General features: G+C 27.2%; 1 protein-coding gene across 5 annotated transcripts in view; it reads right to left on the bottom strand.

Moving 5' to 3' along the window:
* Positions 1-18,760, bottom strand: part of ClpX (Caseinolytic protease chaperone subunit) — a 35,536-nt gene that overhangs the window by 13,293 nt on the left and 3,483 nt on the right. For 3 of the 5 annotated variants that reach the window (XM_016073050.4, XM_016073058.5, XM_071183108.2), the window contains exons 3-8: positions 16,793-17,038; positions 15,048-15,199; positions 12,458-12,605; positions 5,723-5,833; positions 870-1,052; positions 17-181 (exon numbers count right to left, since the gene is read on the bottom strand). In XM_016073050.4, the coding sequence (XP_015928536.2) occupies positions 17-181; positions 870-1,052; positions 5,723-5,833; positions 12,458-12,605; positions 15,048-15,199; positions 16,793-17,038 (1,005 nt within the window). The remainder of the gene's footprint in view (positions 1-16; positions 182-869; positions 1,053-5,722; positions 5,834-12,457; positions 12,606-15,047; positions 15,200-16,792; positions 17,039-18,760) is intronic. The other 2 variants (XM_016073075.4, XM_071183109.2) reach the window with 1 other exon arrangement.

Here is an 18,760-nt window from a genome sequence, read left to right as displayed (position 1 = left end):
AAAAAAATAGTCTTACCCTGTTGAGCTTTTTCAATGTTGTAATTAGCATCTTGAAGTAGTTTAGCAATAACAGATTCTATGTCTTCACCCACATAACCAGCTTGAGTCAATGTTGTACAGTCACAAATTGCAAATGGTACATCTAAACATCTTGCAATAGTCTGAGCAATCAAGGTCTTTCCTAAATACATGAAACAATCACTTTGGTGGGAATGCAATAGATTAAAAGTAAAAAACTTGAGGTCCATTTCTGAAAATTTTAATAAGCATTTATGCCTATCCCTGCAAAAGGCATAAGGCCTATCCCTGCAATAAGCATTTATGCCTATCCCTTTGAAACCAATTAAATTTCTTAAAAGTCAATTTTTATAATTATTTGTTATATTTTGTTAAATTATTTATTTTTAATGAAGTTATATTATAAATTATTTGCCATAGTTTTTTTGCAGCGCCCCATATTCATTACAGACTAAAATAGACAAAATAGTAAGCGCACGGGGAGACTTCATAAAAAGCTATTCGAAATTTTTTTTTAAAAAAGAGCAAGAATCGGGCACAAAAAAAAGGAATACTGATGCTAAATGTTCTAAAACTAAATCATTAAGTATTGCAGGCAATGAATAAGCTTATCACTTTGTACTCTTCATAATAAACACATTACTTGAGTCTCAGGTTACAAGAGTAAAACTATTTTTGCCTATCTCAAGTTTTAAAATTATGAGCATTGGAACAGAGAACATCAGAACTTCGCATCTTTGAACTTATTACTTCATGCCAAGGGTAAAATATTACGTTTATCTAGTTTTAAATAATGTACATTGGAATAACAGGGATTATCAACTCTTACTCCTTGAAAATAAACACATTACCTGATCCTGTAGGTCCCAAGAGTAAAATATTGCTTTTTTCTAGTCTTAAATCATGGGTACTGTTATCTAGTATATCAGAGCCACGATTAACCTTTATTTCAGACTCTTGAACCATCTGTTGCTGTTGCTGAAAGCTGACACCAAGTGCACTTTGAGGTATTCCAGATAAATGCAACAAATCAGCTACATGAAAAAATAATGACATGAGCATTTACAATACTAAAAAGATACAGTGCACAGAAGAAAAAAAACCTGAAAAACTTATCATACTAGGATTTAATCTTAATTGTTTCAGGGAGGACCTCAAATATGCAAATTGCAATTACTAAGTGCAGACGATATTTTAAGTTACGAAGTTATACACAAAAACATTATTTCTCTAAATAAATATGCCTTTTTTCGGTGAATTATGATACGAGATCCCCAAAATATAAGCCGCAATCAGGGAAATAGGATCCTAATAGTTTGGGTTAGGAGAGCAGTTGAAAATTTAAACCCCTTAATGTTAATTTTAATGCTAATTGAAAACTTTTTGCACACAATTATAAAATTCATTGCTCTATATTGGATACCCGGATAACTACCCAGACTAGCTGGTAACCATCGATCTAGAGGTGGGGTGACTTGAGATGTCCCAGGGACGGAACCCACTATCAATTTGAATATATTAAAAAGTAAAAAGAGCAGTTTTAATAACAGAGTTAACAAATTAATAAGAATATATTTGTGTATTATTCACACTAATTAAAATAAAATTCAATATGGCAAACTAAAATATTATATGGTAATGTTTTCATAAAATGTATTCTAACTATCCTCACTAAAAATTTAAAATTGAAATTGCATTATTAAACATTATTTAGGTGACATGTTTACAAATTGTATTGAAGATGACTAATCAAATAAGTTGTTTGAACATAGTTAATTATTTCTTTAACCTAAGAGCAAACTATACAACAAAAAGGCAGCCTTATTTCCGGAGTGTAATTTAAGAATTTGTTTCAATTTGAAATGAAAACATAATAGAACAAACAAGAAAGTACTCATTTAAAATTAGAGGTCATACCTAGTTGCTAACTAGGCTGAAAGTTGCAAAAGTAACAAGATAATATTTTAAAATAAAAAGGTTCAAATTTTTAAGTAAAAGAAAAACTGTACCAGAATTTTTTGGAAACAATAATCAATTCGTCCTTAAAATTGGTCAACAAGATCTGGTCAAAAATAGAACATACAATTTGATATACTGAAGACTTATGAATTTCACTTCATATGCTTGCAAATGTCGGATATTGTTCAACAGACTAACCAACCACTATGCGGTTGCAAAAAAGGGTAGAGCAAGTGCAAATCCTTGGGCAGTTGATCCGCCTACAAAAACTTTCCGATTTACTGTTCCACTCTGTCCTAATCCTGCATCTAGCCATCATTTCACGATTCCACATTGCCCTTGCTGATAGTATAACTATGCTCTGAATCTATGACATTAGCATTAATTGAAGTACAAATAAAAAAGCAAAAACTAAGCACAAACTTGCAGCCTTGCTGCTCCTTAAAGTATCATATAAAAATGCAGCTTGCTGTGATAAAAATAACAACCAAAAATTGCTATCATAAATCAAAGATAGTCACAAATAGCTAAAAAAAAAAATTATTATATATTATAAATTTTATAATATATTATAATAAATTATTAATTTAATTATAACTAAGTATATACATCATAACCATAAAATAGTAAAAGACAAAAAAATGAAAATATATTTAATTAATGATATTTAACACTAATAAACAGAAAGAGAAAAACAAAAACACATAATTAAAAGCAAAAGAATAAAACAAGAAAAAACAAATTGCATTAAAGTATTTTAAAAAATTCTTGAGGGAAAATATCATTATTTTTAAAAAAGATTAACCTTCCCCGAGTTACTGAAGAAATATTAGCATATATTAGCAATTGGAAAGTCTTTCTTCAATGATAGAGTTGCTTCATTGAAGTCTTTCTTCAAATAAAAATCATGCTTTAACTTTCAGTTAGAAAAAAATCATTTAAAAAATAACAAAAAAACTGTGTATTTAATGTTTTTTTTTCTATATGTATTATTTGTCCTAATTTATACAGGTTTCATGTTTATATCAATAATAGATTTTTAGATGCTAAATATTTTAAAATTTTATCAAAAATTAGAAAATTTCCCTTAAAAAAAAAAAAAAACTTTATTTTGTAAGGAAAAAGTGCAAACTTTAAAATGGAAATTCTAGGATGCTTAGTTTGAAAGTGATGGAGTTTGATGTACAGAAATATTTTAAAAATCTTAATTAAAAATTTAATCAAAAAGTAGAAAGTAGCCTCCAGTAATATCTCATTCGGTCACCAACTACTTCCGTGTTGTGTTTCGTATCAGCAAAATAAACTTTGCCCTCAAAACACTCTAAATATACATATAGACACACAAAAACAGATATACTAACATCTTACTTCATTATGTTAACAGATTAATGAAATATATACAAATAATAAAAACGCACTGAGTATGCTTTCTTATACTTATATTTTGAAAAGGAATTTTTTTATGCCGAAATTCCCCTTTTAAGGGAATATAAAAGTTTTCAGCAACAATTGATTAATAGAAGAAAAAATTTCATTAAAGCAAATTTTATTATTAAAAATATTTAATACAGGGTATTTGCTACATTTTAGATTTTTAAATTCATGAGTTTCCATGACTAATTCCAAGAATTTTTCATGACTTAACGAAGTTACTATTTGCTCCGACAAAAACGCAACAATAAATTTAAAAAAGCATTATAATAACATTAATTGAAATGATAGGTATAACCAAAACTGTCATACTCTGCATCTTCATATTTATAGATTTTAAATTTAAAAAACAGAGTAAAGAAAGAGTTGAAGCAATAAAATAGCTGAAAAAAATACAAAAGCAATTTTTTTTCTTTTCTTTTTTTTTTTTTTTTTTTTTTGCAGAATTATATTCTACAGATACTTTTCTTGTTCATCGGAAAGGAAAGAAATACTCCTGATTTTTCTGTTCTCATTTCTGAATTTAAAAAAAAAAATCGCCAATCACTGGCTTGCTCCAGTTAGAGTTTGAATTTGATAAAGTAAAAAAAAAAAATAAGAAGAACAAAAATTCTGAAATCACAGAGGTTTAAAAGATAATTCGCTCTCGAAATGATGTTTCTTCTTTCATTTTTTGAAAAGAACACCGTGGTTTTTAAAGAACATGATAAAAACAATTTACATTTAAATTAAATATGACTGTGAGTGGGAATTTTGTTACAAATTCAGATATTTGGAACACCATGAAATGGGGGGGGATTCCATTTTAAAAATTATAGATTTTTCGGCGACCTAAATCCATGACTTTCCATGATTTTTTTCAAAAAAATAGTTAAAATCATGACATTTCATGACAAATTTTGTTCAATTACGAAATTCATGACTTTCCACGATTTCTCATGACTTTCCAGGTACGCAGATATCCTGCTAATAACATGTTAAGCATACTTTTTATTTTCATATGAAATTTTTCTAACTAAAAAAAAATAGTAATAATAATAATTACTTTTCAAAAAAAAGGAGAAAAATTAAGAAGATGATGGGTAAAAATTGGAAATTCAATTCAAATTCAAGAAAATTGTTTAAGAGTTGCTTAAACAAGAGAAGGGAAGAAACAAAAGAATTTTATTTAAGTGCCTTTAATGTATCATCTCCATACATACAAATCTTCAATAAATCTAAAATTTTGTACCATGCATTTTTAAAAAGAAAGTAATCAAAATAGATTAAGATATAAACTGAATAAAAGTGAACATATAGGAAATGTGATCATTAAATAACAATAGATCTTAATTAAATGACTGTTATATTCAAGAATGAAAGAAAGATCCCAAAGTAAAACAAAAGAGACTGAAAAAACTAATATATAAACCAATGACGGACTTATTCCAGTTTTTATTAAATATTTTTTTATACTAAGCATAAGGGTTGCCCAAATGAAAAGTGAACATGTGCAATAAAAATCTAGCGATAGCAATACCATAATTCAGAGATATAAATAAAGTTTGGAGGAATGCATCGCAGATTTTACGTTACTAATTTACCAATTGATGTGAGAGCATTTAAAGTAAAAATGAAGTTGAGCAAAAGATGGATGTATCCAGAACAAAATGAGCCACAACATTTTCGAAGTGCAAAAGTTTAGCATAGTGTGCGCAATTATTATAAACTGGTGAGTGTTTTAAGATAAACATGGATACTGTCTAACACAAATGATTTGTGAAGAGCAGGCATCAACACTGGATTTGCCGAGCCAATTTGCACTATCTCCAGTGAATCCATTGTTGCAGTCTATGAAAAAATTAAGAGATATTTCAGGAATTACAACTAAAGATTCTTTCTATCGGAGTAAAGGAACACTGAAAATAAATTCTACTGGTAAAGACAGCACTACAATGCCTTTTTCTTTCTGGATGCATCAGGATTTAGTATGAATTTACATTAACTTCAAATGCTCTCATATGAAGTTATAAATCAGTTAAGTTATATACATGGGTTTACTAATCCAACGAATATACACCCCTTTAAAAATAATGCACATACTAGCTCTTAAAAATTGGCTAGTATTTTTACTCCAAGTTACATGTAATTATTATATGATGTACTCCTCACAACTCTCTACATAAACTGGAATAGAATTGCTATTGCTGCTGTATATTTTACAACTATTTTGCCACCTGTCCACTTTTCTTTTGGGCAACCCTTATTAATTAGATGTTTGAAATTTATCCAAACAATTTTTTTCTAATTACTTAATTAAGAACAAATTATTCACCCCCTATATTTTCAGCTCTTCTGTTTTCATCTCTAGAACTAACCATTCTCCTACTCATACGCCAGGGTTGAGTTGTAGGATACGTATTCATTTCTGAAGCCATATAAATGTCTAGAAAAATAAGTAAGAAAATCTAGAAAAATCTGAAAGTGTACACAATTTTGGAGATTTTTTTAAATAATCAATGAAAGTGCCTCACTTAACTTTACAAAACTTGAGAACTTGGTAGATGACTGCATGCAATGCAAAAAACTTTAAAAAAAAGAACAATTTAACTCAAACAGTACAATATCTCTCTTAAGAAATATTATTTTTATTGCAGAAGAAAACAAAACATATAAATATCAAATTCAATTTTAAAGAAAAATAAATACTGGATTTCAGAAATAATAAATATAATACATCCTTATGAAAATAAGCACCTTGAAGCACCATTTTAAAAGCGCTGTGCACCTTTTGTTCACATTCTTTTAGTGGGCCAAAGAAAAAATTAGAATATTTTTAAAAAAGAGCTAGGAATTTTTTAGAATAGCATACATATACCAGACAGCATAATAAAAAGGGTAAATGACAAACTAAAAAACACTACAGTTTGCTCTACTAAAGTATTATTAATGACAAATTTTATAGTAAAGGAATAATAATATATGCTATTTTTAATTTTAGAATGATTTTGTTTAAAATAGAAAGTTTTCACTTAGTGTTGCTAATAAAATTTTGATTCCTGAACAACTCAAAATAGTTTGTGATAAATATATAGAAATTTTTTATAGTACTAGTGCATTAAAAAAAGCAGTATCAATTACTTAATAATCCCTCACACGTAGGGGTGCACAACCTTTTTGAGTGAAGGGCCACTTGCACAGCAGGTTGGCTAACGAAGGACCGCACATGTATTTAGACATGTTAATGACAAATGTAGTAATGTTTATTTATACATTAGCGTTCCATTTTGTTTATCAATAAACTTAGTAATATCAATAACTAAATAGTGCTCCATTATTAGAATTCATTCAAAAATAAAAAAAAACTTATACTTTTTTTTCACAAAAAAAAAACTTGCAATTTTTATCATATGAACAATAGATTTATCAAAATAAATAAACATTGAAGAAAAGAAATCTTTTTTTTTACCATATCATGCAATACGAAAATTCATTTTAGAATTAAATTCTAATAAATTACAAAAAAACTGCAATGCCCACAGAAAGAAAGTAGGAAAAAGTTTAGTCATAATTAAGTAATATAAATTCAAATTAAACATTTTAATTGAAGAAAATTGATAGGTTTTAAACAAAAGCCTAAAATAAAAACAAAACTGTGATAGTTCAAAATAAAATTCAATAAGTTTGTAATGTACTTTATTATTTTATTTTATTAATTATTATATTTTCTTATATCGTAAACATTTTCCTTTTTTTTATCGAAAAAGATCACTTAAGCAACAAAAAATTGAAATCTAAACTACAAACAGTGAGTAGTTTAAAAATTCACGTTTTCCGCCATTTTATGAATTTCTCAAGTTGCAATAACATTGCATTTAAATTAGGGAGGGGTGTAACGAGTATTTGGCCCTTTTGTGAAAAATTCAGTTGATTGAATGATCAGTCAAATATTTTTTAAAAATGTATTTCTCCAAGTTTTTTTTATTTTTGAATTTTTATAGTTATTACGTTCTTTTTTTTAAATTGTAATCAGACAAGTCAATTTTGTCATTTTTTCGATATTTTGAGAATTGAGAAGGATTTTCTTCCATTTTTTGCTGTTTTTATTATAACCCAGCATTTTAACAGAACGTCTCATACTATTAATTTATTATCACTCTTTCCCTGTACTGTAATATAAATAACCAGTAACATAGACAAGTGTGCTTTTCAGTACTAAAGTTTTGTTTCAGGAACTAAGAAATATTTGTTTTTTCTGTTTTTCTCTTTTTAGGCATTTTTATTATGACTCAGCATTTTTTTTAAAAATAAAGTTATTAATAAAATTTATTTTATAGCAATATTTTTTCTTCTAAAATTATGGCAATGAGAAAAATTTAAATTGAGATTTTCAGCATAAGATTTTCATTTAAAAAAATAACGTTTTTTCTATCTTTTTATTTTTTTTTTAAATAAAAAAAAACTTTTTTTAGACGTTTTCATTATAACTCAGTAATTTTTAATAGCATTTCTGTTGACTTAATTCTTTTTTCGTGGCTTTTTCTGGTAATTGAAAAACTGAGATGTTCAGCTTTAAAATATTTTTTCAAAAATTAAGATTGATTTCTATGTTCTCTGTTTCGCTTTTCGACATTTTCAAAAACGTTCTTGATTGGCCTTATTTTTTAGAGTCAATTTATGAATACGTTTCTCCAGGAAATATTATTCTGAGCATTGAAATTTTAGTTTCAGTGTTGCTATGCTACTAAAAGATTTCGCTATTTGGCCCCAAGTGTACGGCGTTCAGTCAATTTTTTCTTCTTCCTTTTTTTGCCGAACATTTGGTTTTTGATCAAATCACAATTCATTACCACATTTGACCAAATCATATTCGTTGCGGAAATATAAAAACAAAGAAAATATAACTAGGATTTACTATAAAACTGTACCGTATCAAAAAGGGATTATTTAACTGCGTGATTAACAATCACGTGTCATAATAACATCATAGTTAAATAACGGGATCATCAATATTATGTGGAAAAGTATAGAAATATTGGGAAAAAATATATTTATGCTGAACTCAGCACGAATAAAGCATTTCCAATGCATGATTTAAAATTTGCAGGTCGTAATAGAATAATTGGAATTTTTTATAATACGTGGGAACGCATAGCAATAACTGCCGAAAAAAATTGTTGAAAAAAAAGAAAAAATTGCAAAAAAGATAAAAAAATCACTTAGATTTAAGATGAAATCGTCTCAAATAAAGTGCACAAAAAGTGGTTATTTAAATTTGCGATCTGAAACTCGCGTTTTAATAAAAATTTGGGATTTTCGAAATCCCGTAGAAAAGCGAAAATAACTGTTTAAAAAAATTATTTATATTCACTTAATCAACAAAAAATCACTTGGCTTAAAGAAAGTTAGCTTAGAAGCACGTTAGAAAGTTGGCTATAGAAGAAAGTTGGCTAAAGAAGTTGGCTTAAAGAAAGCACGTTAAACGTACATTTACTAAAGAATCTGTTAAAATTGATTGTGTCAAAACGTGAAGACTAAAAAGTGCGATTAAAAATTGCCATTTTTAAAAAAAAATTTATTGTGTTTAGAAGCTCTCGAGGGCCGCACCTCAGTAGTCGAAGGGCCGCATTTGGCCCGTGGGCCGCAGGTTGTGCACCCCTACCTCACAGCAATATTTAAGTGAAATTTCAACATAGTTCAATATTTCCATAATCAAATAATTTTAAAGCAGACTTTCAATAATCTTAAAACAAAAACACAGTGAATATGCCACTTACTGTTTTTCAACAAAAGTGGTTTCAATTCTCAATTTAAAAATTTAGGATATGAATACTATATTATTGATAAGAATCAACAAAAAAACTCCAACCTACAGGATTTGCTACTGCATTTACTGAAAATAACAAATAAGCACATGACAACTGTATTCATCACCATAAAATTCTGATAATTTATTTTATGATTTGAGTTTCTTTTTCATACAATAATTGAATTCCTAAAAAATTTGAAACAATGAGTCCAGAAAGTTAGGGTAATATGCCTGATCCATTATTATCAATTGATGATCCAAATTATTAATTGAGTCGCTTTCTCATAAAATGACAGTATTCCTAAAAAGTTTGAAACTACTAATGCTGTACGTAAAGTTATATACTTGATTCATGCCTAAGATTGGTGGACAGTTCATAAGTTTGAACTGTCGAACTTTGTACAGTTAACTAGTGATATGTGATTCTTAAAAGCATTATAAATTAATATACAAAACTTTTGAATCTTTACATGTATTATTTTTAAATCCACATTTATAGTATACTCTTGATATCTCTAAATTGAAGGGATTCTAAAAAAAATTGGAGATAGCTAGTTTTTGAGATAACTTTCAGAACTAAATATGTTCTAAAAAGTAGAAAATATATTCTAATATATTACTCTAAAATGTGGAGTCTTGAAACATAAGAATAGCTATTATTAAATATGTATGTAATGATAGTTGACTATAAGTGTAAATACAACAATGGTAATTTTATTTTTAAACGTAAGACAAAAATAATTATGAATTACCTAGAAAAAAAATCGGTTTACAATAAACTTACTTTGTAATTTTTACGAGAAAATTCAATTTCTATTTTGAAAAAAAATTTGACAGAACAAGGTTTTGAGAAGAAACTCTTCAACATAGTCATTCAAATTAACATTCGGTGGATATATAATGCCAAGGGGAAAAATATTTTTTTTGACATAACAAGGTTTTCAAGATATCAAAGAGTTCACTGTTTAAAAAAAAAAAAAAAAAAAAAGGATGATCTGAACACACACAAATTGGGAATATCGGGAAAAAAAGCTAAAAATTAGGACAAATTAGGGTGAAATACTTTTCAATAAAGAAAATAGAGACAATCTGAACAACTATGAGCCCTGTATTCTTTTTTATAATTCAAACCTATCTTATTAGAAATCACAATTCAAAACTAAGCAACTTTATAATGATTTACATTGAGTTTAATATGTAGTAATATGATTTTTTAACTATTAGAACTTGCATTTTTTCAATTAAGAACATAATTGAGGAATTAGCTTTTATAATCACTTGAGGATTTAGCTTTTATAATCACTTACAAAGTAAAATAAAATAAAAATAATAGTAAACTATCTGCACACACAATTTAAAGTAGCTGCTAACTCACAATATTCCTTGAAAATTAAATTTAAAAAAAAAAAACAGCAAAAACATTACACATTTTTCTAACATTTCCATAAATTTTTTAATAAAATTCATATTCTAGTGTATAAATTATTTATTTTTTTCAAAAAATATCTCTTCTAGGAATATCTATCTGCTCCTAGAGATGCTATTTTTTTTCACATAAGCACATTTTTTTTTCAAAATAAAAATTTTTTTTTAATAAACTATCTGAAAAAGTATCCAAGCACGGTTTGCATATATGTGTCAATGCATTATTATCAAATAATTTTTTCACTTTCTTACAGATCCCATGGTTATTCCTTGAACAATTCTGACCAAAAGCAGCTCCTTTACTTTTTTAATGCTCTATCTGTTTTACTTTCTCAAAGTCAATTATTTTTCCAGTTTTTTATAAATTGCAGAAAAATTTTAATAAAAAACAACTCTCGAAATTTGTACTAGCCCAGCCTTTTTTAATCATCAAAAAATAGTTTCTTAATATTTTCACTTAGTCTATCTTTTTTATTTAAAATTCTTTAAAGAAAAACACGAAAAATCTTAAAAATCACAAAAAGTCAATTATTTTTTCTAATTTTTCAGATTCTTATAATCTCTTTAAAAGCTGCTAATAATTTTATTTCATCATCCATTCATTCCACAAGGCCTGTGCAAAAGACTTCAAATTATTAACCAGTAAATTAGGCAAATATCAAAAGTATTACCTAAAGGCAAATCTTAACAATTTTTTTTAATTGATTTTTTTTTTTCCGTCGAAAACAAAAATAAATTTGTTGTTATTTTATAAAATATAAATTCAAATCAAGAGTCATTTTAAAGTTGGGGAGGAGTAAATGAGCAATGAATGAGGAGAGGATGAAAAATGCATACATTGTTTTATCTTCTTAGAGGAAAAAAAACCCTAGCAACAATTTTATCTTAGACACAGTTGGGCTCAAAATTGACTCAATATGAGTCCAATATGAACATGCACAGAGGGGCCAGCAATGGGATGTCAAGATTTTTTAATATTGGTCCTATATAGGGCTAATATAAGACTATATACACCCAATATAGGACCAACAATGGCTGAATAATTAATATAAAATACCGGATGAATTTCACCAAATTCACGATTCTATCACATTTGGCGGGGTGACCAATGCTTACTGCAGGCCCTGATTCCACATTTTTGCCAGAAACTATTTTTATCTTTAACCTTTTCGTCTTCACCATTCAAAATTATCAACCTTGATTATATGTATACTAGAAATGTAGTGGCTTAGGGGATGGAGCACTCACCTTCCAATGAGGTGAACCGGGTTCGAATCCCAGTGATAGTTGATTCGAATTCCACACCCGACTCACATTGACCACAGTGCTGACGTAAAATATCCTCAGTGGTAGACGGATCATGGGTTAGAGACCCCTTGCCGTCAGGCTAACTGTACGAGGTTTTCCTCTCCCTGTAACCTAATTGCGGGTCAGCTCCATCAAAAAGTCTTCCACAAGGGCTTATTTCTCCCAATACTTGATCCAGGAGTTCCCTTGTCTTCTGGATTGGGTTCAAAATTATAAGACTACAGAGTTGAACATTGGTAGTTGTAAACCCTAAATTGGGTCAGCTGCTCGACAACAGTTATAAAATTGCAATATATGTGCATACTAGAATTAAATTTTACATTAAAAACTCTTACTTATTATAAGTCAACATTATATTTGCAATCAAGGATCCTAAAAATTGATAGTGAGTTCTATTTAAGGCTAATTGTTTTTAATATAATATGGCAATAGTTGATAAATTATTGCTAATTTGATTCCTTTACGGCTATACTGAATTAACCATACTGAGTTTTGTAAACCTGGATGAAAGCAGTTTTATGTGTTTACCTCTAGGCTGAGTTTCAACTATAGTTTCTTGTCTATTGGAATGTGGCACATTATTGAAAATTCTCTTGTAGTGATTGTACACAGCAACAGCAAGAACTTTCTTGGCATATTGTTGTCCTACCACATGCTTCTCAATGTATTCAAAAATCTATAAAATATTCATAAAGAATTATACAAATTTCGGAAAAGTGTAAAAATATGTGAAAATACATTTAAATATTAAAACATTCATTTTTATTAAAACATTTCATTATCAGGGTTAGGTTTTTGACAACAAAAACCAGTTTCTTGATGTAACACGTGCTTCAACCATGCTTCAACTGGATTAAACAGTCAAAAACCCAACATTTTAAGTATGTTATTTTAGACACAGAATACAATTAATAGTATACCTCATAATATAATTAAAAGTTCTTAAAATTATTTCAGTATTATAAACAGGATTTTTTAATTTACTTGTATATTAAGCAATTGTATTTGTATAATACCATAACGCAGGTGGAGTAATAACTGTTTAGTACTATATTGAATCTTTTGATTTAAATTTAAAAACCAAGAAAGTTTTTATCATATTTTTTAGTTCAGTTATTTACTTTAAAAAAATGATCATTCATCAGCATTATGACAAACTGTTATAAAATAAATAATCTCTTACTAGTTATGATCAAAACTACCAAGCAACATTAGGCAACATAGCTACTTTTAATCTTTACCAATAACTAATTTTGAATGTATATGTTTAATAGGACAGTTAAGATGATAATTACTGAGCTTCAGATGCAATTAAAATCGGCAAACACCAAGGATAGTTTTGCATTGCCTATTCACGAGTAGATTCTACTTGTAGAGTTTTTAATCCTTCAAGGTATTTTGGATATGTTGAATGAGATATGCAAAAAAATGGAAAGGTTCCTAAGTCTGCACCATTCTTTTTTCTATAATATTAGAATATGGTTGAAGAAAATTTTCTTTTGTAAGTCTCAACAAAATAGAACACGCATCAGCTAATGTTCTACTGTCTCTCTGTCCTTTTTTTTATTATTAAAAACCAGTTAATGAAATTATATTAAATTAATGAATGTAAAATTATAGAAATATTTAAAAAAAAAACTTAAATGAAGTACAATTTTAGACTTTATTTATAAAAATACATGTTCGGTCGAACTGTTATATAAATAGCTTATAAATTTCAGTTATATATATATATATATATATATATTAATCAAATTATATGAAATGTAATAAAAATAAAAAAAAAGAAAGAAGTTATCAGAAATTTGGTTAAGCTTACAATATAATCACAACTTTATCCATTGAAAAACTTTCAACAATAGGGCACAGAATTCCAAAAAAATATTGTCCAAACACACTTTTAAAGATGCAAGTAGTGAGAGCTGTGCACAAGGGAGTATTAAAAATATTTAAATTTATAATGTATTTTATAAATTTAATTCAAGGATAACTGATGATATCAGATTTGATATGTAAATTCATTATATCAATTATACATATAAGAAACATTAAAATACTGCAATAAACTGTTCAAGAAGATCCCACACATATTATAGAAAAAAGATATGTTGGATTTTGACTTGCTTTGTTGATTTTCCTACCAGAGGGTGGTAATAAAAGCAAGCAAAACTAGTTTAATACAACACAATAAATATTTTTTCCTATTAAATAATCATTAAATTTCATGTACATATGGCATACATCATACATATATTTGTAATAGAAGTAATTTTTCACGTAACAATTAAAAAAGTACGACTTTACACAGAGTCAAGGAATAAAATATACTCCCCCTTTTTCTCATACATAATATTATCATGCATTTTAGGCAATATATATTAAAACTCAAAACGAAAAATCACTTTTTTTTATATAGTATCATCAAATAAATAATATCCCAAACTACTCCATTTCCGAAGTCTGTAAAAAATTCACCCAACTATTGAGACAAGTAATTTTATCTTTAAATAATGGTTGTAATGTGTACTACAGGGTATTCAAGTTAGATGTACTGTAATATTAGATTTGTAACTGCTCCTTACGGAAAAGTACCCTAAAGGAAAAAGAATAAGATAAAATAGTTAACCTTCTCATGTTAAAAATAATGAATCATGACTAGAAATAAAAAATAAGCATTAGAAATTATGCATGAAAAATTATGAATCAATAATGATGATTATGTAATTGTATGAAAATGATTCTTCTCTATAAAAACAAATAAAATTCTGGAAAAAAAACTAATTTCATGAATGTGTATTTTAAAATATTTATTTAGTGTATTTTAAAATAAGCAAAGCCCAAAATAAAAATATTACAAATTGATCTAAGTGTCTTCTGATCAGATTTTTATGTATTAAGATGGAATCTTTATATTTTGCAGTAAAAATCTTAAGTTTGGGACCTTTGTTCTAAAAAATATTAACATATTTCAAGTGTGCTGTTCTAACACATTAAAACTCCATTTCTCTGCTTGAATTTCTGATCATATTTATATAATTGTCAACAGTACTACCACATACATATAAAAGTTTTAAAAAAATTAACCAATACTCATAAATGTATAAAAAAAAGTTTCAACCTTTTTAGGGGGAGGTGGTGCATGTTTACGAGAACTTGTTCGGTCTCCAAGAATCTGATGGCGACCCTCTTTTAGAGTTTTCTTAGCATCAACTTCAGATAGAATAATAAAAAAGTGGCTGCAATTTTCACATTTTACAAACCGGCTGGAGGCTAAAAATAAAAAACAAGTTCAAACTAAACAAAATTTTGAATATGGTATTTTGTAACTCAGTCAAATGGTTTATTAAAACATAGTTGAATCACATAAATATATACAAAGTAATAAAGCAATTTAATACTGAAAAAATACTACAGAGTCTGCAGGATTGGCCGGAAGAAACCTATTTCTTCTAGGACACTGGAAAAAATTGGAAGAACCAAAGAAGAAACTTAAAGTGAGTATTATAAGAATATAAAAATTTGAACAATTAAATATAATACAATAACAGAATCTAGTTGCTGACAACTTTCCGGAAGAAAAAAAATTTTCAGAAAACTTTACACTTTAAACTTTTTTCTGGTAACTTCAATAAAATAATTTTTTATGATTTCTTAAAAAATTCAACTAAAACTGAGGTATGATTATAAAAGTATGGCTATGTGTTAAATATCAAGATTAACGGTCATCACTTGCCTTGTGGCAACTAAATAAAAAAAACACTGGTCACTGAAAATATTATCATTTGCCACCCGGCCGCCACTGTCCCTATCTCAGTTATTGGCAATTAAAAGCTTAATTAAAAAACCTAGACGTTGCTAATGCTGTGATACTGTGGGCATCTTTTTTATGCTCTTTCTTAGTTAATAAGTTATACGCAAGGGAAATTGTGTATAAAACTGTGAATAATAACTTTAAATTATCAAAAAACATTCCTTTTTAAAATGAAATAATTTCCAGTTCTCATAATTAACACTTCATAATACAATAAATGTTAATGTCATTAATTAGTTAGTGTAAAAAAAATTATTTAAAATGAAAATTTTTAGATTTTAAGAGTAATTTAAAAACTAATTTGTTGCTAATTGTTACATTTTTTGGCTTCGAAAAAAAAAGTGGCCACTTAAAATTGAGTTCTACTGGCCACCAGTGAAATTTCCTAATCTTGATCATTGCTATATATAGTACAGGGTGCGTAGCCAGATTTTTCAACAAAAAATAAGCACCTTTAAAGTACTTTTTCAACACTCAAAAAAAAAAAATTTTATCACTTTCCAACAAAGAAAATCATAATTAGGATCCATGCAGTTATAAAAATTATTTTTTTCTATCATTTAAAGTTCTTAATTTATAAACATAAAATGAATAAAATTCAAAAACTTTACATAATCATGATAAAATAACTATTTTCTGATAAATATTGCAGAGAAAATTGTAAAAATCACACATTGTTTTAAGTTTAGAACAACAATCGACACGGCAAAGGAAAAATCTTTTCTTAAAAGATAGAAAGCTAAGCACTTTTTACCAACCCCGAATAAAAAAAGCACCTTTAAGGGCTTTTAATAAACATAAATCAAAAATAAGCGCTTTTTAAAAACACTACCTATGCACCCTGTAGTAGCTAATGGGTTTTTTTTTTTAACATTAAACCAACCATTAAATAAAAATTTTTGCAAAGACACATCATGATGAATCAGGGCTTTGAATGGACGAGTTAGAATGTATATAAAAGATATTTACAAACACTTCAAGATATTTCATGAGGATATATATATTTACAGCAATTTATTTATTAAAATAAAACTCAGGAAAATAATACATACTAACAAAAGTTTCTACAGTAGTGCAAACTGTACCACACTTCGGGCATCGAAGCAGGCCATCACGTCCATTACCACCATCACTACCTTTAGATGAAGACTTTTTGCCATCTCTATTTTTTACACTTGAATCATTATCTTTCCCACCAGAATTTGAAGAACTGCACAAAGCTCTGGTAAAGGTTACAGGATAAAACCCTTTGCATAGATTAGGTCTGCTTTTTGCATCTCCAAGAAATTTTATTATGCCTGAAAAAAATTGCTTTTAAATTTTAATCTATATCAGCAGGCTTATATAGTGACTTTCATTTTAAGAGATGCATCAGAAATGTGATTTAAGCAGCCGGTATAAGACAACACTTGCAGTTTAACGATATAACGATTTAACATGCAAAGATCCTTGCCTACTCTAACGCTGGCTATAACTTGTCTAGTTGCGAAGATGTTGATTGCGTCTAGCTACGAAGACAATGTGAGTTTCGTGATGATGACTGATGAAGAGCAAATTGAATGAGAACTCCCGGTTTCATGCAAAGATCAGCATTGAAATATAGAACGCAATGCATAGCTTACTTATGCGATACTTTTGTCTTTGGGATTTTACGTTCTTTTAAGATTATTTTCAGCAGGACTTATATTATTTTGTGATCGCAGTGCATTTTATTTCGTCGAGACTAACTTTTCTTGTAACAGTTCATCATTTTATTATGACAATTATTTTTAGTAGACCTACTGTTACTTTGCGATCACTGTTATCTTAAATTTTCATTCTTAACTCAATCTATTAATTAAAAGAAAATAGGAATAAAAAAAGATTCTTCATTGATATTTTTAATTATTGTTTTTAATTTTAAGGGATCCAATTTAATAGGGGCATTATGTATTTAAGTAATTTATACTTAGTTATAAAAACTTAGTTTATTTTTTAAATTTATTTAATGCACATAAGTATAATAGTTTGATAGAATTTGATTATTTTCATACCAATAAATCATCAGTTGTTTTTAATTATAAAAAGATTAAAGCAAAGTTTGTGTTAAATTTTATAAAAAAATTGGCTATTAGTTCAAACGAATTAATTTTTTTAATTAAATAAAAAGTCGAGCAATGTTTTGACACTTTTTAGTAATTTAACAACAGTACTTATAGTACTTTTTTTAAATTTTTCTTAAAATACTATCAATACATGTTCATTTGATAATTTGTTAGATTGTCCATATGCTTTTTAAACCAATAAATCTTTGATCCATTTTATTTTCAAAGAAGAAATTAAAAATAAATAACTTACACTTATTATAGAATTTGACTATTAGTCAATACAACTTTATTACTTTAAATTAATAAATAAAAGAAGATCTAACAATGTTTTTCAACAAATAATTTTAACGGTTTTACTAAAGAAAACATTTCTTTTATTTGCTTTTACTTTTTTTCCCCTCTTAATTTTCAATGTAAGTAAGTAAAATAATTTGTTACAGTATTTTATTATTTTTAAACCAATAAATCATAAACCATTTTTAATTTTAAAAATAATTTTTAAAAAAAAGCTTGTACTTGTTTTCACTTTAAGATATCGATCTTAAGTCAATTCATATTTATTATTTTAATTGAAAAAATTATGCAATGCTATTGATGTTATCGAAGCATTTTTTAGAACTAACACTTTCTTTTGTAATAGATTCATTCCTTTTATTTGTTATTCATTGATTTAAAGATTTCAGATAGATAATTCTCGAGCATATGTTAAATCGCGATACATTGCTATATTGCGATGCCTAACAGACGATATAACATAATATAAAATTTCTTACATGGCCCAGTTATAATTATGATACTAAAAAATACAAAGCTTTCATAAACTGAAAATTTGTAACAATATAAGAGAATTTACAATGAAATTTTAACAAATCGAGAGCACAAAGGATGTTTATTCACATTTCTCTTTCAATAAAAAAATTTTAATAATAACAA

This window comes from Parasteatoda tepidariorum, chromosome 7, assembly GCF_982258835.1.
Source record: "Parasteatoda tepidariorum strain Cologne lab strain chromosome 7, Ptep-v5.0, whole genome shotgun sequence".
Classification (NCBI taxonomy): domain Eukaryota; kingdom Metazoa; phylum Arthropoda; class Arachnida; order Araneae; family Theridiidae; genus Parasteatoda; species Parasteatoda tepidariorum.
The sequence above is the reverse complement of the archived record's forward strand: the minus strand, read 5'-3'. Positions and strand labels throughout refer to the sequence as shown.